General features: G+C 48.3%; 1 protein-coding gene across 1 annotated transcript in view; it reads right to left on the bottom strand.

Moving 5' to 3' along the window:
- LOC149371379 (acyl-CoA synthetase short-chain family member 3, mitochondrial) overlaps positions 1 to 17214 on the bottom strand; it is a 30518-nt gene extending 13304 nt beyond the window's left edge. Inside the window, exons 1-10 of the mRNA XM_089565623.1 lie at positions 17075 to 17214; positions 15822 to 16010; positions 13660 to 13794; positions 12316 to 12456; positions 9762 to 9938; positions 8201 to 8311; positions 6710 to 6750; positions 5515 to 5618; positions 3840 to 3935; positions 2246 to 2309 (exon numbers count right to left, since the gene is read on the bottom strand). Of these exons, the coding sequence (XP_089421749.1) occupies positions 2246 to 2309; positions 3840 to 3935; positions 5515 to 5618; positions 6710 to 6750; positions 8201 to 8311; positions 9762 to 9938; positions 12316 to 12456; positions 13660 to 13794; positions 15822 to 15944 (992 nt within the window). The 5' untranslated portion in view covers positions 15945 to 16010; positions 17075 to 17214. The remainder of the gene's footprint in view (positions 1 to 2245; positions 2310 to 3839; positions 3936 to 5514; positions 5619 to 6709; positions 6751 to 8200; positions 8312 to 9761; positions 9939 to 12315; positions 12457 to 13659; positions 13795 to 15821; positions 16011 to 17074) is intronic.
- Between the last annotated feature and the right edge of the window lie 2027 nt (positions 17215 to 19241).

The following is a 19241-nucleotide window of genomic DNA, read 5'->3' as shown; positions in this document are numbered from 1 at the left end:
ACGCTGTTGTCATCGTATTTGATAGTAAAGCAGCAGAACACCATCCTCGTCCGAAATAAATTGTCGCAATGACCTTGCTTGCAGATATTGTCAAAATTTGAACGTTCGTGCACTCTTTTGGTTGCAAATACATGGTTTCACCTCGACTTAAAAGAGCAACTGCATAGGATTTTGAAATCGACGAGCTTTAAGGGGTCGATTGTGTGAAACTGTCAGGTAAAGCATGCGGAGTGCTTTCGGGCTAGCATTCGAAATGGTGACGTAATAGCCGAATAAAATTGCGACGGTCTTCAAGCTTCTCCGCAGCGCACAGTGCAAAGTGGAGGGCGCATGATGACGTCATCGAATGTACCGGTACATTTCCAACGCATAAACGCTTGCTTTGAAGAAAAAGCCTATCCCACCGAAGGCAAAGCCCACTGAGCGTTGTTTGGCAGCATCCAACGAGGCGTAACAGGCTGTGGTTGACGGCAGCGGTAATTTGAAATCTTACCTTCCATGACGCCACACCAATCTTCACCGCAGATAAGGAGAAGCCTGAATTCAATTGTCGATTACGTCTCTGTTTTAAATGAGAGCGCAAAAGCACTTGGTATGCTTTACGTATACAGCGTTTACAGATTTGACTGTTAGAATATCGCGGAATTCTCAAAAGATGGTGCAGTTGCGCTTTAACGGCTGTCCCTGGTGTTCCTAACGGAAGCTTTCATCGACATCCGTCATGGCTAAAGTTTTGTGCTGACATCACTCAATTTTTCTTCGTTTTATGCCTCAACATTTCGGGCACAAAACGTGAACATACCCAAGGATAGTTTGGTCATTGCTAGTGCCCAGTTCCGTGGTAACCTGAAAAACCGTCACATGCTTATCACAGGTATGCCTGCCACGTTGAGGAACAATGTTTCAGCTATTTCTACTGGGGTGACCGGCTTGTATGCCAGCTTCCGAAAACTTCCTGCATTCCCCAAACAAGTTGATCGCTTTTTGAAATTGACGACCTATTTTTCCTCTACGCACTCCTCATGCGCGCATGCATGCTTATTTCGTGAGGTGCTGATGCCCAGTGCCGCCTGGTACCTGCTCCGGCCAGGTGCTTGGCTTTTCAGGGAGAAAATGCCTGGGACTAGGTACTTGGACCAAGTTGCATTTTTGCAAGCCGTTTTGTTGTCTTATATTTCGTCAAAAATTAGCACACATGGCACGACGCTCGAGTTATCCTTTACCTCAGCATTCGTCACCTAGCGACCTCCAGCGGTAGCTGTGCGACGCGCGGCCGATTGGGAGGACAGGGCCGTGTCACTCGTAACTGTTACCCGAGAAAGATGACGCAATATATACGTGCAACATTGCAATACTATACTTGGAACTTCCTCAACAACGAGATCCCGCACAAGCCTGCGAACGCTTCCTTAATTTTACAGTAAGTGCATATGGGTGATCTTGCTATGTATAATGCCACGTGAACACCGCATACACCATGTGAATTCAGTTATTCACCTTACACAGGACAGGTAGACATGTCAGTAGCCTTTGTTCAATATCTTTAAGTGAATCCCCCAATGCGGAGTAGATTTTGAGAAAAGGGAACAACAGAAATTACGACAGGAGGTATGTGAGTAAATAATGAGAAATGCAGAACAGCTTCTGCGGTATATGTAAGGTATCGTTTGAGTATTGTGTTCACTGGTACTGTATATTATTGGAACCCTGCATATACCTAAGCAAAATGACGAAGGGAGGCATATAAACGCTTTCGCATCTCATGTTCTGCGGTTGTGAATTTTTTTCTGCATTGAATTTGTTACTTCTCATAATACTGAAGGGACCTTTTGCTCTTCATGTCTCCACTAATAAACAGAAAGACTACATCAGCTGAAGAAGCCGTTCGAGCACTTTCACGACGCACGGAGCTGCCTAATTTTGCACAGTGCCTGCCTTTGCTCATCGACAGCTGATGTGCGCTTGTATTATCACAGCTGTTGTGAATATCGATTAAAGAATGCTCCAAGTTCGCTGCACTTAAGAACAAGGCCCTGCACTGAATTCGAATTCAGCTGCAGGCGATCAATTCCAGCAGCCCTAACAAATTTTGGAGCGCTGTTAAACCTAACACGCTTGTGTCTCCATGTAGCAAGAAGGACAGTGGTTACGTACAGAGTTGAAACTTTTATAGAATTACTCCCCTTATTTAACCAGTGGCTATTGCTTCGGCATGTGAAACGGCCCGCTTGACAAAGAGGCTCACCTGATGGCCACGTTTCCCAGCTGGTTGGGAGCCGCTTCAAGGCCATCTTCCAATAGAACCTTCACTGCAGCAGCGAAAAAGAGACATTTTACCAATAGTAGAATTTTGTTTATTAAAGTATGCGCGGGGACCTCTATAGCCTAAGTTTGAAGGGCTTTAGTCTAGCCTCGCCCCATCCGCCCCTCTTAATTTTTTCCTTCTTCCGTACAGTGAGTCTGTCCGTTTAGAGGAGGCGAACTCCTTTATTCTTTATTCTTTATTCAGAGGTTACCCCGCAGCGCCCATAGGCGTTACAGCAGGGGGGTTACAGCATTGAAAAAAATACATCATCGTGGGTACAGCACACCTGCATTTCACTGAGTCGATTCCATTCGCCAATTGTTTTAACAAAAAAGGAGTTTGCATAAGTGCCAGTCCTTGAGTGATACTCACGGATTTTGAGACTATGGTCTGTGCGTATATATATTGAACTTTGAGCCTCCCCCGCATCTTCTGCAATTCCCTGTTCTAGCGCCACGGCCGCGCTCTCCATAATGCCCTTGCAGTTCTGCCGCGTGGCGATCCCACGCCGGCCAGTGGGCGTGCCCTTACACAGTCACTCTTCATTGTGCGACGTTAAACCCCATAAACCAAACCATAAACCGTGGCCTGAAACAAGCTTCAGCTCAGCTGAAGTTCGCTTCGAGTAGCTTCGATGCTCGTCTCATGGTTTTAGTGCGGAAGCACTACCCCACAAGGTCAAACCGGCTCTCCGACTTGTGTGAAGCTTGACCTTGAGGGTGACCTTGGGCAAGTCATAGATAAATAAAATGAATATTGCCGCGACTGAGATTCGAACCAGGGCTGGCGCGAGCAGATCAGTTCCGCTGGATACTGCACGAGAGGACTATGCTCTCACCGCAACCTATCACGCTTCGTGTTAAAACTGCAACGCACTCTAGCGCTGTGGATTGCACACTGTCTTCATCAACTAATACTACTATCAAACTAATATTCGCGCTTTGAGCTATGTGGCGGCAGTGACAGATAAACGTGCGCTGCATGCGTTGGCGTGGACACCGTTGTGGCAGAAAGGCGGCACTAGAGTAGTACGCGCTGGCTTTCACAACGTTGCTGCAGAGACGCGGCACTGGAGTCTGGAGCATAAGCCGCCGGTGTACATTGGGTAAATTGGCACTGACGATGAAAAAGTTGAAGACGCGAATAACTGGCTCCATGGGTCACTGGACACCTTAAGGTAGTACGTGGTGATGGTGCTCACCTGCAAAAAACTGTGCTTTCGCACAATATATCGTGCTCAGCAATGCTAAACCGCCGGTCTCTTTCCTCTTATCTCAGACTTTTCCGAAGTCCTTAATCTGCAAGTAGTAGTACCACGGCCGATAGATACAAAGCGCAAAGCGAGGTGCGCTTTGCATCAAGCGGCCGTGGTAGTACCTTCCTCCTCTTTTTGTGTGCTAAAAACGGTGTTGTATTGGCCCAGTGACTGCGACGCGCTCGGACCGGTTGCTTTAATTATATCCCCTGGGTCTGATGTATGCGCATTAATGCGAGTACGACGTAATAAGCCAGTAAGTATGGCTCGTCGCCTCACCGTTCCATCCAGGAACTGGCAGGCCGGTCGCCTCTTCTGGAACCTGCGTAGTGTTGCCCAGGCCAATGCACGTGGACGTCACTGGCGAACCTGTCTCTAAGAGGGACAAAAAAAAAAAGAGTGGTAGGGTTTTAACGTAGTTAAACCGAGTAGTGTGAAAGCACTTGAGGCAACACTGCCTCAAAGGCAACCGCGTCATCATCAGTCACTATCGGCAGCCGTGCGCGGGGAGTGCGTGTGTGTGTGTGTGTGTGGGGCGGGGGGGAGGTTCCGATTCCACGCGTTGATGGAGCAGCTGCGCAAGGCCTTCACTGCTGGCGCTCCATCAAAGGTTCAGGCTTCACACATACCTCGGAGGGGGGGGGGGGGGGGGGGGGGGGTGACTATTTTATTATCCCAGCTAACTTTCATGAGTAACTTTGAATATGCTCGCTTGGGTGCTCGGAATGGTACAACACGATTTAGCAATGCCTTACCACATAAATATATTGCCGCGAAGTTTTTTAATTGAGAAGAATTTGTAGTGCCAATCCTTAATTTTTCGACGATTTAGCCTCGACAGAATACAACCGGGGTAGAGTTAATGTTCTGGAGATGTGCCTGGAAGAAGAATAAGAGGAGGAAAAATAGCCTCGATAAAATGTAGATAGGCTTCTGCGGGAGCTGCTCCGCTCGAATGCATATATACGTCTGTAGACAGTTCTCTTGGAATACTTATATTTTGTATGCTAATGCTATCTTACAGTACTCTCTATAGGTGCAACTCCAGCTGAGGCTGTGGAATTTCGCTTTCTCTCTTTGGTCTGTGCATGCAGGGTATATAGCATGAGCGTGAGTATTATTTATTTATTTGCAAATACTGTTTGGCCGTGGGGCCGTTACAGTGGTGGGGCGTGACACTTGAGGAGCAAGATTTTCACTTGCAATTGTAGAAAAATACAAAGTTCATCTTCATCTGCACAATTACATTTCTTGCAACGTAATGCGTTATTTTGCAGAAGCAGTGTTAATTCACTTTAAGCGCACGGATCAAAATATGTGGTCTTCAACACAGCGTTTTCTCTCCATATTCGTGTAGGCTGAACGACAGAAAAGACCGGAAAACTATGGTTTCGTTTGGTTTATTGGGGTTTAACGGCCCAAAGAGACTCAGGCTATGAGAGACGCCGTAGTGAAGGGTTCTTTAACGTGCACTGCCGTCGCACAGTACACGGGCCTCTAGAATTTCTCCTCCAAAGAAATTCAGCCGCCGCGGCCGGGATCGAACCCGCGTCTTTTGGATCAGCAGCCGAGCACCATAACCACTGCGCCACCGCAGCGCAGTGGTTATGGTGCGCCGCCGCAGCGGCTCCCCGGGAAACTATAGGCAGGCGGTTAGTCTCAAGCACGGTTTGGTCTGGGAAATCGGCTGGTAACTTTTCCGGGCGTTTTTGACCAAAAGGAGCAGATAATCGGCACACTGGACGATTTTCCTGAAATAGCTGCAGTTTACTGCAGGCAGTATGTCAGTGTTCGACCCCGGTACGTCCTCACACGAAGTGCGTGGTCTGTACCGACAGGCTGCAACAGTGGTGCGTGGTTCTGCGTTTGGTATCGTCCACAACCTGTGCTGTTAACACGTCGCCCACACCACGTGACGGCATGCGAGTTCCTCTTGCACTGTGCACCCACTCACCGGTCTGCCACCAGTTGTCGAGCGCGGGCACCCCGAAAGCCTTCTGGGCCCAGTGCAGCGTCTCCTGGTCGCACCGCTCGCCGGCCAGGAACAGGTGCCGCAGTCTGCGTTGTGGCGGACAGTCACAAAGCAGCTCGCCTATTGGTGGATTACTGTGAGCGCATTCTCTTACTGCAGTCTGTCCTTTAATATTTGTCTCTCTGCACGGCCTGTACTGTCTCGGTCCTTTTCTTTTCCTTGGGCAACGGGGTGACTCAAGTGTCCACCGCGCAGGGAGGTTGCAATGGTTCCCGAGGCCGGTTTCCTTTTTAAGGCGAAATACTTATATGGCCTACTAACAATGAAATCCGGCGTCACTGTTGGCGTCCAGTGGTCCGCAAACCCCCCCAATCACGTCATCAGCAAAGAAGAAAAAAAGCTTCCGAAGGTGCGGAGAACTGAACCAATAACCTTCAGTCTGAGAGGCGAGCACGCTACTCATAGGCCACAAATTTGTGTTGCGGGTCAGTGAATAAAGGTGAATCTAGTGCATGAGTTGCCTTCAGACTGTATGCTAATAGTAGGTGTGTCGTTAGAAAGGAATGAACAAATATAAATAAAAATTAATGTTTTCGCCTGCAAAGCACGTAAGTAGTCGTAAGTGCCCTCCGTAATTGATATCTTTAACCTATAGCAGCCTCACCCACTCACGTATCGTTTCCCTCAAGAATGGCCACAGGAGGAGGCTTTTAAAACATCGTATAAATGCACAGAGTTATGAAGGACGCCGTAGTGGAAGGCGCCTGGCTAATTTCGGCCACATGGGGTTCGATGACGTGCACAAAAGCCCCTGTACGTCACACTGCAGCGTTTTCGCATTCCGCCTCCATCAAGCTGCGCCCGGAGATCGGATCCGCAATCTCGTACCGGGCATGCACATTGCCACAGTCGCCAAGTGCTTTAAATTCTTCTCGAAAAGAGTTGGAGTTCTGGGTGAGTGACGCCACCTCGTTCTTGCAGACGTGGTACTACAGCACGGTTAATTCGCTCTTAAGAACGAGCAACAGCAGAGTATTGGGTATACGTCGCCTGCCGAACTACTGTTGAACACTTCGGTTTTAAAGGCCTCTTGCGCTTACCGTAATGGAAGTTTATTAGTCAGCGTTACAGAGACGAAATAAAAAAAATCATGCAAAGTTAATAGTGTGGTCCGTACTTTTTTCCAGGAAACTTCTTCCCCATCTGTCCTTCAGGATCCTGTGTGGACGAAACCAGACGCAAAGATTAGCTTTAGCAGCAACTGCTGGCAGCGATCATATGGCGAGGACTAGCTGACGCCAGAATTCTTTGGTATCTTTCGATTTGTGGAGCGATTCGCAAGAGTGCATGGTCAGTGGTCGCATAAATGGCATAAATGGCCGCTATTCCAATGCTGTACAAGAGTATCTTGTATTGCACTGCGTCTCGCGAAAAGCATGCGTCGCAAGTTTGGGAGAAACTCGCAGTTTCGAAGATTTTCACTAAGTACTGTCAATTAAAGGCTCTGATCGGTTTACGCGCGATAGCACGTGTGAACTTTGAAAACATGTGATTATCCGTGTGGTTTCTTTCTTGCTGACTGTGATCGTCATGCTCACAAGATTCCAGAACATATCACCGTTAGTAAAGAGCAGAAAACGCATGAGCTATTTGTCATGAAATCGGCCATCACCCACTGCCTCTGTGACAAGATGCTTAAAGCTTAAGCGCAATATTCCAAATTATTTCTGCTGCGAAACAAATGCTCCTATATTGTAGCACAGCAGTCCACACACCCATACGGCGCACCCTGGAGTATACTTGCGTCTTTTAAGAGCGACCTAGGGCTCGAAACAAGACCTTATCCTGCGTGCACATTCGAGTCGATTGTTGATAGTGCATCATGTTTTTAAAAGCTATATCCGGCTCACCAAGCAGAGACATTTGTCATAAACGCACAACAGAGCGCATCTTTCAAGCGCTCTAGACAGATCTGCGGATGACTTGTACATGCATGATCCGGATGACGCAATTGCTTTGCCAGTTTTGTGAGGGCAATAACTTTGATTGATCTTTTCGCCTTTGTTTCGTTCTCGCATTCATTAATCTGTTTAATTTTGTTGGTCCGTTTATTTATTTTTACCCATGTAGGCACATCGACAGCCCCGGTCAAAAGTCTACAGGCCATGGGGCTTTCTTTTTGAGGACTGTAGTAGGACACTTGTGGCAACCTTGGAGCTCGAAATGACTGGAGGAATGAGGGCAATAGCTCTATCAGATTTTACACCCCCTTCTGAGGTTTGGAGCTTCACGTGTGCCGTAAATGCCGAACTAGACGGCTCAGGGGTGAAAGGGAGTAACATAACATATATATTTATCCTTGTCTGTTCGAACCCAACAAGGACGCCGGCGCCAACGTGCGATTTTTTTCTTTCTTTACCGGATCGTCACTATCATCATCAGCCTGACTACGCCCACTACAGGGCAAAGGCCTCTCCCTTGTCGCTAACACTTCAATGACCGCTTCGACAGGCCAACTTCAGTTTCAGTCCCTTTTTCTCCGGTATCGGCGATACGTCACTTCGCGCATGACCATGTATCATGAGAAAGCATTGCTTACAGCACTGGAGGGTTTGCGCCGTAACGTACACTGCAGCAGCAGCAGCCAGGCCACCCGAGCTGCACTCACCTCCTTGCGTATGACCCTTATGGCCGTGGGTGCGGTGAACATGGCGCAGACTCCATGGTCGCTCACCACCCGGAAGAAGCTGCTCGCGTCCGGGGTCCCCACGGGCTTGCCCTGCGACCATCACTCTCATTTCACTGCAGATTCGCGCCGCGCGATCATGTAATGCTAGCCTCAGACACAACATTTCAGTTGGCGCTTGTCTGCGCAGCGGCGAAGTTTGTTGAAACCTCACACTGGCCTCGGGCATAATTACCGGCTAGACATGGCAGACCAAACTCGTTTCTTTGCCACTGCTCGTGGCGCACGGCGTTGCTCCTATTTTTCGTTATGGCGCCATTAAACACTCCAGCCTTGTGAGTAAAGTATTGCTCATGCGAGCGCATGGATGACGAATACACTGAGCCTAATGAAACTGACATCACCGTAACGAGGCATCTGACTAGAAACGAGCACCTGGAGGACTGCGTGCACACCTCTTGAGTGTCCCTTACAAAAAATTGCCTTGCCCTCCTTTTGCAAATCTCTTAAAGTCACTCAGTGACAGCTATTTTGTTTTTGTTTTTTTGATGTACAACACAATGACTATTAAAGGCTTATTGAGGTTTTGTCGAGCTCTACGGAAAATAGGCCGTTGCGTTTATAGGACAGCCTTTCTAATTCTCGTTGCATTGCCGATCTGGCGATTATCGATTGAGAACACACGCACAAAAACAGTACATTCTGTGAGCACTACGTACACTTTCTGCTGCGCTATTGAATAGAAAAAACATACATGCATGGAAAATATATACTGTAACATACTTATAAATACAAAGACTAGTGTGGGACAGGTAAGGATGTAGAAAAAATTGTCCCACAGCGCTGTCCTGAACCATAGTTCTCTCGTCGACTTTTTGTGCTACAGTCGTCACGGTGAGAGAGAAAGGAATTTTAATGAGGGAAAGGTGGAGAGGTCGGCCGATGGTAACATGGCCCTGGCCTGCTACTCCACACAGGGGAAAGGGAAGAGGAGGAAAAGGAAAGTGCGAATGAAGGCTGATGATGGCATAATACAATGAATTTCTCGGGTGATGTCTACACACACACACACACCACACACACCACACTGGCTGGCACTCGCATCGCGGTTAGTAGACGCACATAAAACTCATAAAACTGGTGTCAGCAACACAAACACCGACACATGTCATTAACCATGCAGGTTGTGCACAGGCGTCACGGTGAGATTTATGTGTGCACAGTACCCTCCAAGTCTTACATGGCTTTCTGACTGCGTCTCCAACGTCAGGATAGTTGATGTCGAAATAAACACTAACTGACCGACCTGAGCATCATTCCCTGAAAGCCAGACAATGCAGACATCTAGGCTAGTTTGTTGACGATACAGTATCTGCACTATCAGACGAAGACAGAAGAGGAGCCATAATTTGTTAATGCCTAGCCTGCCTTAGCGTTTGGGCCGGTGCCTTGTCTCATGGTGCTTTCCGAAGGCGACCCGTCCTAACTAGTCGTCCCGAACCGCCACCAGTTATCTATCGTTCCGACCTAGATTAGCCCTCACCTCGTATAGGACGGTGGTGACTCCCTTGAGGAGCGGTGCGTAGCAAATGTACGAGTGTCCGACCACCCAGCCCAGGTCGGAGGCGGCCCACCACACGTCGTCGTCCTTGACGCCGTACACTTGCTCCAGCGTGTAGAGCAGGTTGACCGCGTGGCCGCCCGCTGGACGCACTACGGCCTGCGTGTATGAGCAACACGCGACTTCGAAAGACGTGCGTGTCCAAGTTTGATTCCGCTCCAAGCAGCTCAGCTAATCGGCCCAATATTGGCAATGTATTGGCAAAACTGGCCATGCAGAGGATGAGAGTGACACCACCCATTTCCAGTATGCGCCGATAACGTGTGCTGCTTGGAGCAATTATTGAAGTATTGGGATAAGCAGCGCTTGCAGATGGGGCCAGCGAAGGAGCGACCCCCACAACTGCGCAGTTTGTGTGTCGCTGTCCCTATCTGCGACCCCCACAACTGCGCAGTTTGTGTGTCGCTGTCCCTATCTGCAAGCGCTGCTCATCCCAATATGTCGAATTACGAGCTGTACCAACAACTTACCCTTCTCAAGTTATTGAAGTACAACGCCACAATTTCGTCCATGAAGGTAGCCGTGTGCATGCAATGCATTCGCTGCAGATCATATTTCATAGCGTCACAGTTGCTTGACGGAGCGAAGCAGCTGTCACCTGTGCTGGATATTGGTCGAGTACCTTGCATCAAATCAGGACGGTTGAAACCAGGTTTACTGTAGCAGTGTTGCATGCCAACAGCCGAAAGGAACACGCGCTAACGGTTAGTTAGGCTAGCCTGAAACAACCACCCCGTTTAGATTAGCTGTCATGATGGATAGTTGAAGTGAAAGATTAGTGAATACGTCTGGACAAAAACCGCGGCATTTTGATCTCTTTCAGCAGAACTTGCTGGTGAAAAGAGAGGTGTATTGCCGCGCGTGCCTTCCATACATGTGCAAGTTTAGAAATAAATTAAAAAAAGTTGAAGAGGGTAAATGTTTACCGTCGAAAAAAGGCTTCATTTTACATTTCGATGAAGATCTACTTTGACGCTAGTGTAGGTGTTAAAGAACCGCCTTGTAAGACATTTCCCGGTACATTTTATTTGATGTTCTGTTGGATTCATTCTGTAAGTTTGATATTTGGTGTAATTACGATAATTCAAATTATCTTCTTCTATACGTTAAATGTTTGTAATAGTGTAGGCAGTGTTAACTTAGAAGTGAGGGCATCTGCGCTTAAATTAGTCCATATTATTTGCTATAGGCTCTACACAGATCTAAAAGCTCCATTTTTAAAAACCTGCGCTACTTGCGTACTCCCCGAGCGGGAAATCTGAGAGAGCAGGTACGTTGTCGCGGAGCTGTGTAGCTCGTTTTCCGACCATATTTGTTCAACGCCGCCGGCACGTAGACTCCTTCGCCAAGGAAGGCATTTCTCTGGAATCACTGCAAACGCTCAAAACAGTTCCGACGGTGTTCGAGATTGGTATCGGTGTTTTAGACACCTTATCTGGAAAGTTCGTCGTCGCCTAGTGCGCGGCCGAGAGCAGTTCACTTGCAGATATACTGTTTGTATAATTTTTTTGGTTTGGTTTGGTTTATTGGGGTTTAACGTCCCAAAGCAACTCAGGCTATGAGAGATGCCGTAGTGAAGGGCTCCGGAAATTTCGGCCACCTGTGGTTCTTTAACGTGCATTGACATCGCACAGTACACGGGCCTCTGGAATTTCGCCTGCATCGAAATTCAGTCGCCGCGGCCGGGATCGAACCCGCGTCTTTCGGGCCAGCAGCCGAGCACCGTAACCACTGAGCCACCGCGGCGGCGTATAATTTTTTACTACATCGTGCACGTAGAGTTTCTCTAACTAAAAAAATTGTGAGGACACTTTGGCAGCTAAAGTGTTGAGAGGCGAAAGGCGAGGACACCATGCCGTGACGACTTCCGGTGGATGTGACGTCACACCATTCCTGTGGCTATATCGATACCCAAATTATACATCTTTCGGGGATCTTATGTGTTAGTTACGCTTAATTACACATTTTTCTATCTATTTTGACACAAATCCGACGTCTTTCGGACCAATCTGTGACAATTTTCACTATGCCATGACGATTTCCGGTGGATGTGACGTCACACCGTTCTCGTGGCTATATCGATGTCCGCGCTATTTCGACGGAATTTCGACACTTTTGCCTATAATTAATGTACTAATTAATCTACAGTCATCGAATTTGGCTTCTAGGTTCATTTTTTCCTCCTATATCTGAAGCAACCATTGGTTTTCTTTTATCTTTTTTTTTTAATTCCCGAGTTAAAAGCGTGTGACACGCTTTGTTAACGAACGACAGTATGAGCCATTAAAGGCTTTCGCCTTAATATAAAGCATATAATATAACAGCTTGAATAGCACTTCGGTTCCTGTGGATAGCAAGCCTTCGTGTTTTTCTCTGTTTGCGTTTAGGTGGACTTGGCTCATTTTGAAAAACAAAACAAAAAAACTCCTCATACGTCGCTTTCTGCACACATCAATTCGCATTATTTCATTGTCACCTTTGGCAGACCCGTCGTTCCGGAGGTGTAGAGGATGTACAGGGGCTCCATGGCTTCGATGGGGACGCATTCGGCAGGCTGCGCAGACGGCACGGCTTCCTGCCACACTTCGTCCCGGCCAGCTGTCATCGGGATGTCCTCCTGTTTTTCAGAGGCGCACGTGACGAAAGCATGCATAAACATAACCAGAGATCGCAACGAACCAGATATGTTAAGCTGGAACGTAATGTACTTGTAATGTCGAGCTAAACCTTTGCTCGCAGATGCTGCTGGTCTGACATGTGGATTGTTATCAACATCACCATCAAAATCATCGGCCGCCTTATGTCTAGCGCGGGTCATACCTCTCCTCTCTCTCATCGATCTCTAAAATCAGCCCTGTCCTGCCCCGGCGGCAGCCACCCTGTATATCAGCAAATGTCCCTCCAACCTCATCTCTCCGTCTGACTCTGCCGAATACTGCTCCGTTTCCCTTCCCTTGGTATGCCCTGTGTTATCCTAGTAGACCATTAGTTATCGGTTGTCATGGGTGATCATATAGGGAAAAAGGCGCAGTAATGCGTTTGCCTCACGACAGTGATGCTTCCGAATAACGCTGTGTCATACTTCGCACTTTTCAAACTGGTTACATTCACAACGAACGAGCATTACTTCGTTGGAGACCGAAGAATAAATGCGCAACGCACTTATTTTAGCCTATTCACTCCTCACAGGTCGCACTGTAGTTAAGCAGAACAAAAAGGAGGGGGGAGAGGACTTATGCGTGCTGCCCGGAGTGGTTTTTGGGGTCACTGTTTTCATCAATGTCAAGTCGTGACCCGTGTATTTACGCCTTTATTCGGAGCTTCGCGAAGCCCACATTATGTGCAAGAGTGTGCTGCACGTTCAGATCTGATGAACGCGCTATCTTGTCTGAAGCTGTAGCAAAGTGAAGCTCGATGTTGCCCGGCACTTTTCACCAATTAACGCACTGTGCCTTATTTTACACATCCATGTAAAAAACTATCCGCTCGTATTGTGCTGGACAACGAACAAATCCTCTTTCTTGAGGCCTGAATATACTATGTAGGCGGACAAACGTTTGTTTTTAATGGAAACGAAAAACGGTGCCTGAAAGGGTTATTCGGCAGAAAGCGCGGCTATCTGCTCATAATTTTATGCAGTCGCTTTACTTGAGCCCGTGCATTGCCTTGCATACTCTAAGCAATGTTGGGCTGAGTGGCACTCCATTCACTCTGTGTTTAATATAGCGTTTGAAACTGTGCCACCTTGCGTAAGACTGATACGTGCGAAAGCTGGAAGAAGAATAAGTGGCGAAATTTTAAGCGACACTTTCGTCCTTGCCTGGCCAGGGCGCAGGAAGATGAGGCACTTCTTGGGCTTGTATTCCGAGATATTGATGGCTTCGTCCAGGATCGTCTTGTAGGGGACCGTCCTTTTCGGTTCGATGCCGAAGTTGGCCGACAGGCAGGCGTCTGCCTGAGGAGGAAGAGGACAAGAAAAATTGCTGCATTTAGAGCAAACATTACCGCTCAGTGCGACGATGCACCTTAATTCAGGACAGCTTGTATGCGTACGGTCCATACCAGAACTGCTAAATATCTCATTATTTTGTTCTTCGTCTTTATTATCCTCATCACCAGCCTCACTATGCCTACTGCAGGACAAAGGACTTTCGCATATCTCTCCAGTTAACCCTGTTCTGTGCCAGCTGCGGCCACCCTATCCCCGCAAACTTCTTACATCCGCTCATCTAACTCATCCGCCCACCCTTGGAATCCAGTCTCTTACCCTTAAAGACCATCAGTTATTTTGCCTTCGCATTACATGTCCTACCCAAACCCGTTTCTTCCTCTTGATTTCGACTAGGATGTCATTAACCTATGTTTGATCAATGACCCACTCTTCAACGTTAAACCCCTGATCCACCTCTAAACGTTGCTGCAAACTCGTTTTCTGCAACTGGAGTGAAGCTCGTACACAAACTCTGCCCGTGGCGAAAGTTTCTCACGATTACTGCTGCGGAAATCACTCTAGAAATGCAGCAAGGACATCTGCGCAAGAAAGTGGGTAGCTTACATGCGGGATAACTCAGTGTCCTGCTGTTTGAGAAAGGAGCTTGATAAGACACGGCAAGGTGTGTCATGTAGCGTGAGTCCCCGAACTTTCTGAACTCTCGCCAGGTTTGTATCGGAACACGATGGTTCAACTTTGGCCCAAGTAGGTACGTACAAGCAAACAAGAGGTGCTCTCTGTACCGTACCTGTTTGATGTTCTGCACGCAGGTGTTACGTAAAGGCTTGTAGCACAGTTTAACTACAACTAAAAGAAAAGAAGAAGTTTCTTAATGCTGCTTTTGACAAAAATTATGTCACTTTTAAACATGCGCAGGCTAAGGAGAACCGCTCACAGTCCAGCCTCACAGTTCAGGGTGTTTTTTCTTGTTGACAAACAAGTGAGATATCAGTTTTCAGAGGTATAAGATGGGGAATGTTGCGAACGAAAAAGAGTTTATTAGAAAGGGCTAGGCAGTAAGCGTAAGTAAAACTAAGGTTTATTTCATACTCTGGCCGTGCGGAGTTAACATTCCTAAGGACAGGGGTGCTGGTATACTGACGCGGACACTAAACGTGGGAAGATGCCAGGCGGGTCAACGGGGTGTCCTGACCCGCGCTCTCCCTAAAGAGACGCTACAGTATACTTTGAAACTGGGATGTGAACCTGTGCAGCCGTTAGATTAAATAACATGCAAATGACGGTAGCGCAGCTTTGACACAACTGCGCAACGCTTATTCATTTGTTACTGACACGAACGATATGCAAGTGTCGTACCAAGCACGATTGTTTGCGAGTCTGGTCCGTGCTGAGTATTCAGTGGATGGATACTCCCTTGTGCTGAAGTTAGACATAAAGATGGAAATGAGGGCGGATTCTTCGCACTCTCCAACCAATAAAACTGCCACATAAGGACACAGAAAGAAGGTCCCCTGTGATGAGTATCCACATGTGCCTCATTCGTGTCAACGGCATTTTTCAAGCGCAAAGAAGAGCGACCCCGCAGAGCTGACGTCAGGCTGCATTTTGTTGCTAATTTGGCACTCCCGCCATATAGCAAAAGTTCAGTAGAGCAAACTGCTCGTGTTTGCCTCCATACTCTAAGTAATGCTCTTAATTAACCTCATATTAAGTCTAGTTTTAGGGTGATGCGCGTGTTAATGAGGCGTGGATTACGTCTTGAGCATCGCGGGACTAAGAATAGGCGTGATTTTTCGCTATCCAAAAGATACTGAGCCGGAGTACCCGGGTTCGGACCCGATCGCGGCGGCCGCGTTTCGATGGAGGTGAAAGGCAGGAGGCGCCCATGTGCTGTGCGGTGTCAGTGAATATTAAAGATGCCCAGGTAGTCGAAATTATTCCGGAGTCCTCCACTACGGCCCCTCTTTCTTCCTTTCTTCTTTCATTATCTCCTTTATTCTCTCCTGTGTAGACGTAAAGACCTTACGTACCTGGGCGTGGTTGATGCGCACGGCGAGCTCCTTGGCGGCGAAGCCCCCGAAGACGAGCGAGTGGACGGCCCCGATGCGGGCGCAGGCCAGCATGGCGTAGATGGTCTCCGGTATCATGGGCATGTAGATGACGACGCGGTCGCCCTTGTGGATGCCCCACTTCTTCAGCACGCCCGCCACGCGGGACACCTAGGCCGGAAAAGGACTTCGTCAGGGACAAGTCTGAACACTCGGGACATCTCTGCAACCTCGTTCCAAGAACCTGAACACTTTGAGGAAGGGCTCACATTTCTTGCACTGGTCTCATGACCTCTTAATTTGTGTGAGAAATGGGCTTGTTTGCGCAGTGACAGTCTTACCTGAAGTTCCGACCTGACTCTGCGTAATTAGCTCAAGAGAACTGGCCGATGTTCTGGAATTCAGTTCCAGTCCAGGCAAATTTATGGACGTTGTTTTTTCTGCGTTGCTACGATGACATCGTGTAAACATTTCAAACGTGTCTATATTTATCGCGAAAGCACAGGTTCTCCACTTCGACGCAACGTGAGTCGTTTGTTTATTTATATATTCTAGTCACGTGTGAGTGCTCGGCAAACCACTCCGTCAAAGAAGCTAGAAAACATGGGCCTGGACTGAAATCAACACATTGACGGCGTCCACATTGAAAGTCCAGAACGGGAGACGTTAGACAGACGGAAAGAGTAAGTGAGAAAAAACGCATTTCTGCTCCTACAGTTTTGGTTGAAAGTATTTAGGCCATAGGGTTCGCTTTCGAACAGTATACAGTAGGGCACTTATCACGAAACCCCTAAGGCTAGAAAAGTCCGAAGCAGCGGCGACCTCCTCCCTCGGCGTTTTGGAACTTTTGATGTGCCGTAACTGCACACGGCTCTCAAAAGCGAACTGTGCGGCCTAAACGCTTTTGACCGAGGTTGTATCTGATAGCGATTCAAGGAATGGGTCGCGAGCAGCGTATGCAGCGGATAGCACAGCCGCAGCCTGTTCACTTGGTTATTTTTCTTCGCTTCGCAGGAGCAGGTTTCTGGGCGGGAGACTTTAAGATGGACAAAGTAAAGCGTCGAGGGACATTGCTGAACAGCCTTATAAAGAAACCAACGCCAGAACACGAGCTGTGCAGATTTTCCTTAGTAGATCAGAAAACGGGATCACTGTTTTCTCTTGCGATTTTGGCGTGACTTGAGGTTCCGTAGCAAAGAAGATGTGCGGCTGGTGGATAGCATTTATCTGCTCACCTGCTGTTGGAGCTCCTTGTAGGTGATCTTGGCCACCGTCCCGGTGACGGGGCTGTCGTAGATGATGGCCACGTTGTCCCCTCGCCCACCCTCCACGTGCCGGTCGACCGCGTTGTAGCACACGTTGATCTCGCCGCCTGGAAACCTGCGCGAGGCAATTAATCGATACCGTGCGATCCAAGCGGCTTATTAACTGCTCTGCCCTTCCGTCCAGTGTGGTGTCTTGGTTTTGCGCTGTCTTCCTAACCACCTTACGCATTTCGTGCAGGGCAGTATAAGGGCGGAGTGTATGGGATAGGATGGATAAAACTTTATTGCACGAAAGGAGGCAGAGGTCTTCGTCAGGAGCTCTTGGGACGTCACGACCTCAATAGCTCGCTCCGTGGCCCGGTGTTGCACGACTGGATCTGAGCTAATCAACGCTGCCTCCCACTGTTCGAGATTAGTGAGCTGCAGTTCTTTAATGGAGGGGGGGGGGGGGGGGGGCTGGTCAGTCCCACAAGATATCTAATATGTTGGATCGGGCACCACATCGTCTGCATAAGAGAGAGTGTGTAGCAGGGTACATGGCTGCGTACAGGGCGGGGTTAGGGAGGGAGTGGGTCTGGAGCTGCCTCCATATGACCTCCTGTTGGCGGGTGAGAGATTGTGTGTCCGGAAGGGAACACGCCAGGCGAAAGTACCGGGTGATTTCGTGGTGTAACCCTGCGGTCTCTAACAAAGCAGAGCTCCAAGAGGATTTGAGGGAGCCCATCCGCCCGGTAGGTAAGGCCTCGGGCTATGGCATAGGCTTCCTCGTTACCTGGGAGGAGGAAGGTATGAGCCGGTGCCCAGATAATCTGGGCAGGGCGAGGGAGATTGTGGAGTGAGGACGTGAGGATAGCGAGAGCTGCAGAGGATATCCTTCCTTTTGAGAAATTTAAGATAGCAGTCCTGGAGTCACTGATTTTGTATTTGTCGCTGGTGGAGGCAAAAGCCAAGGATATTGCGGCATCTTCATCTTCCTCCAGCGCGGCAGTTATGACAAGAATAGTGCAAAAGGATAGTCACTAATTGGCTGCTTGATACACAAACTCTTACACAAATTACGTTCTATGAGTGCGAAAGCATTTTTTTTATTTCCTTTTCATTTATATCTTATTGTTCCCTTCATTTCTAATGACACACCTACTCATTAGCTTAGGCTTAAGGCGACGCATATACTAGCTTAACCTTTGTTCGCCAAGAAGCAACGCGGTTTTTTGGACAATGGGTGACGTGCTCGCCTCGCAGTCTGAAAGTCCTGGCCTCGATTCCCCTCACCTTAGGAAGAAATTTTGTACCTCTTCGTGCGGTCACGTGGTTTTTGGAACGCCACTTTATCTGGCCATCGAGTTCCAATGCCGATGAGTCATATAATGCTTTCGTATTAAATTAATGCGGAAGTATATCCGTATATCCGATCTAATTCCCACGTTTCGAATAAGTACTAATGGGAAAGTGTATGCGATCTAATTACCACGTTTCTAATAAGTACTTTGTAATTACTGACATTCATTTCCCTTACAGCGTCTGCAGTTCAAGTCTGCCGTTTGGTTCAAGTTCGGTACTTGAAATTATCAAGTTCAAGCAGTTTAAATATCAAATTCAAGTACCGAGGTTACCGACGGAGTGTGTAACTTCGTCAAGTCCAGCTTATGTATGTGATTAAAACAGTGCGTTCGAACGATGTGTATTCGGACATTGCTTCGAGTCATGATAGAAATGTGCTGGTGCAGATGGAGTTGGTTAGCGGCTAGAAAGCTAGCCCGTACGTTAGTTACGTACAGTATCTAGCTGCTTTGTTGGACTGGGAACCGTCAGTTGATACCAGCAACGTAGCCTCCAGACGGAGCACAGTGTTTAGTATCAAAGTAACGCTTTATTTTAGCACTTGTTTTGGTGCACAACCACAAGACTAACACACACTGCTCCTCCTCCTCTCACACCCTGTAAGGGCTGGCGCGCTCACCACTTGGTGAACGGCCTGCGGTGGTCGTCGATGACGCGTATCCACTTGCGCTCCCAGACGAGCCTGCGGGCCACCTCGGGCCAGAAGTCGTCGGGCTCTTCCAGCGCCGACCGGTAGGCTTCCGCGTACTCGCTCCCCATGATGGGCGTGCCGCGCCAGTGCTTCTCCACCAGCGAG

This window comes from Amblyomma mixtum, chromosome 1 (genome assembly GCF_055824585.1).
Source record: "Amblyomma mixtum isolate Tamu chromosome 1, ASM5582458v1, whole genome shotgun sequence".
NCBI classification, from domain to species: Eukaryota; Metazoa; Arthropoda; class Arachnida; order Ixodida; family Ixodidae; genus Amblyomma; species Amblyomma mixtum.
The sequence above is the reverse complement of the archived record's forward strand: the minus strand, read 5'-3'. Positions and strand labels throughout refer to the sequence as shown.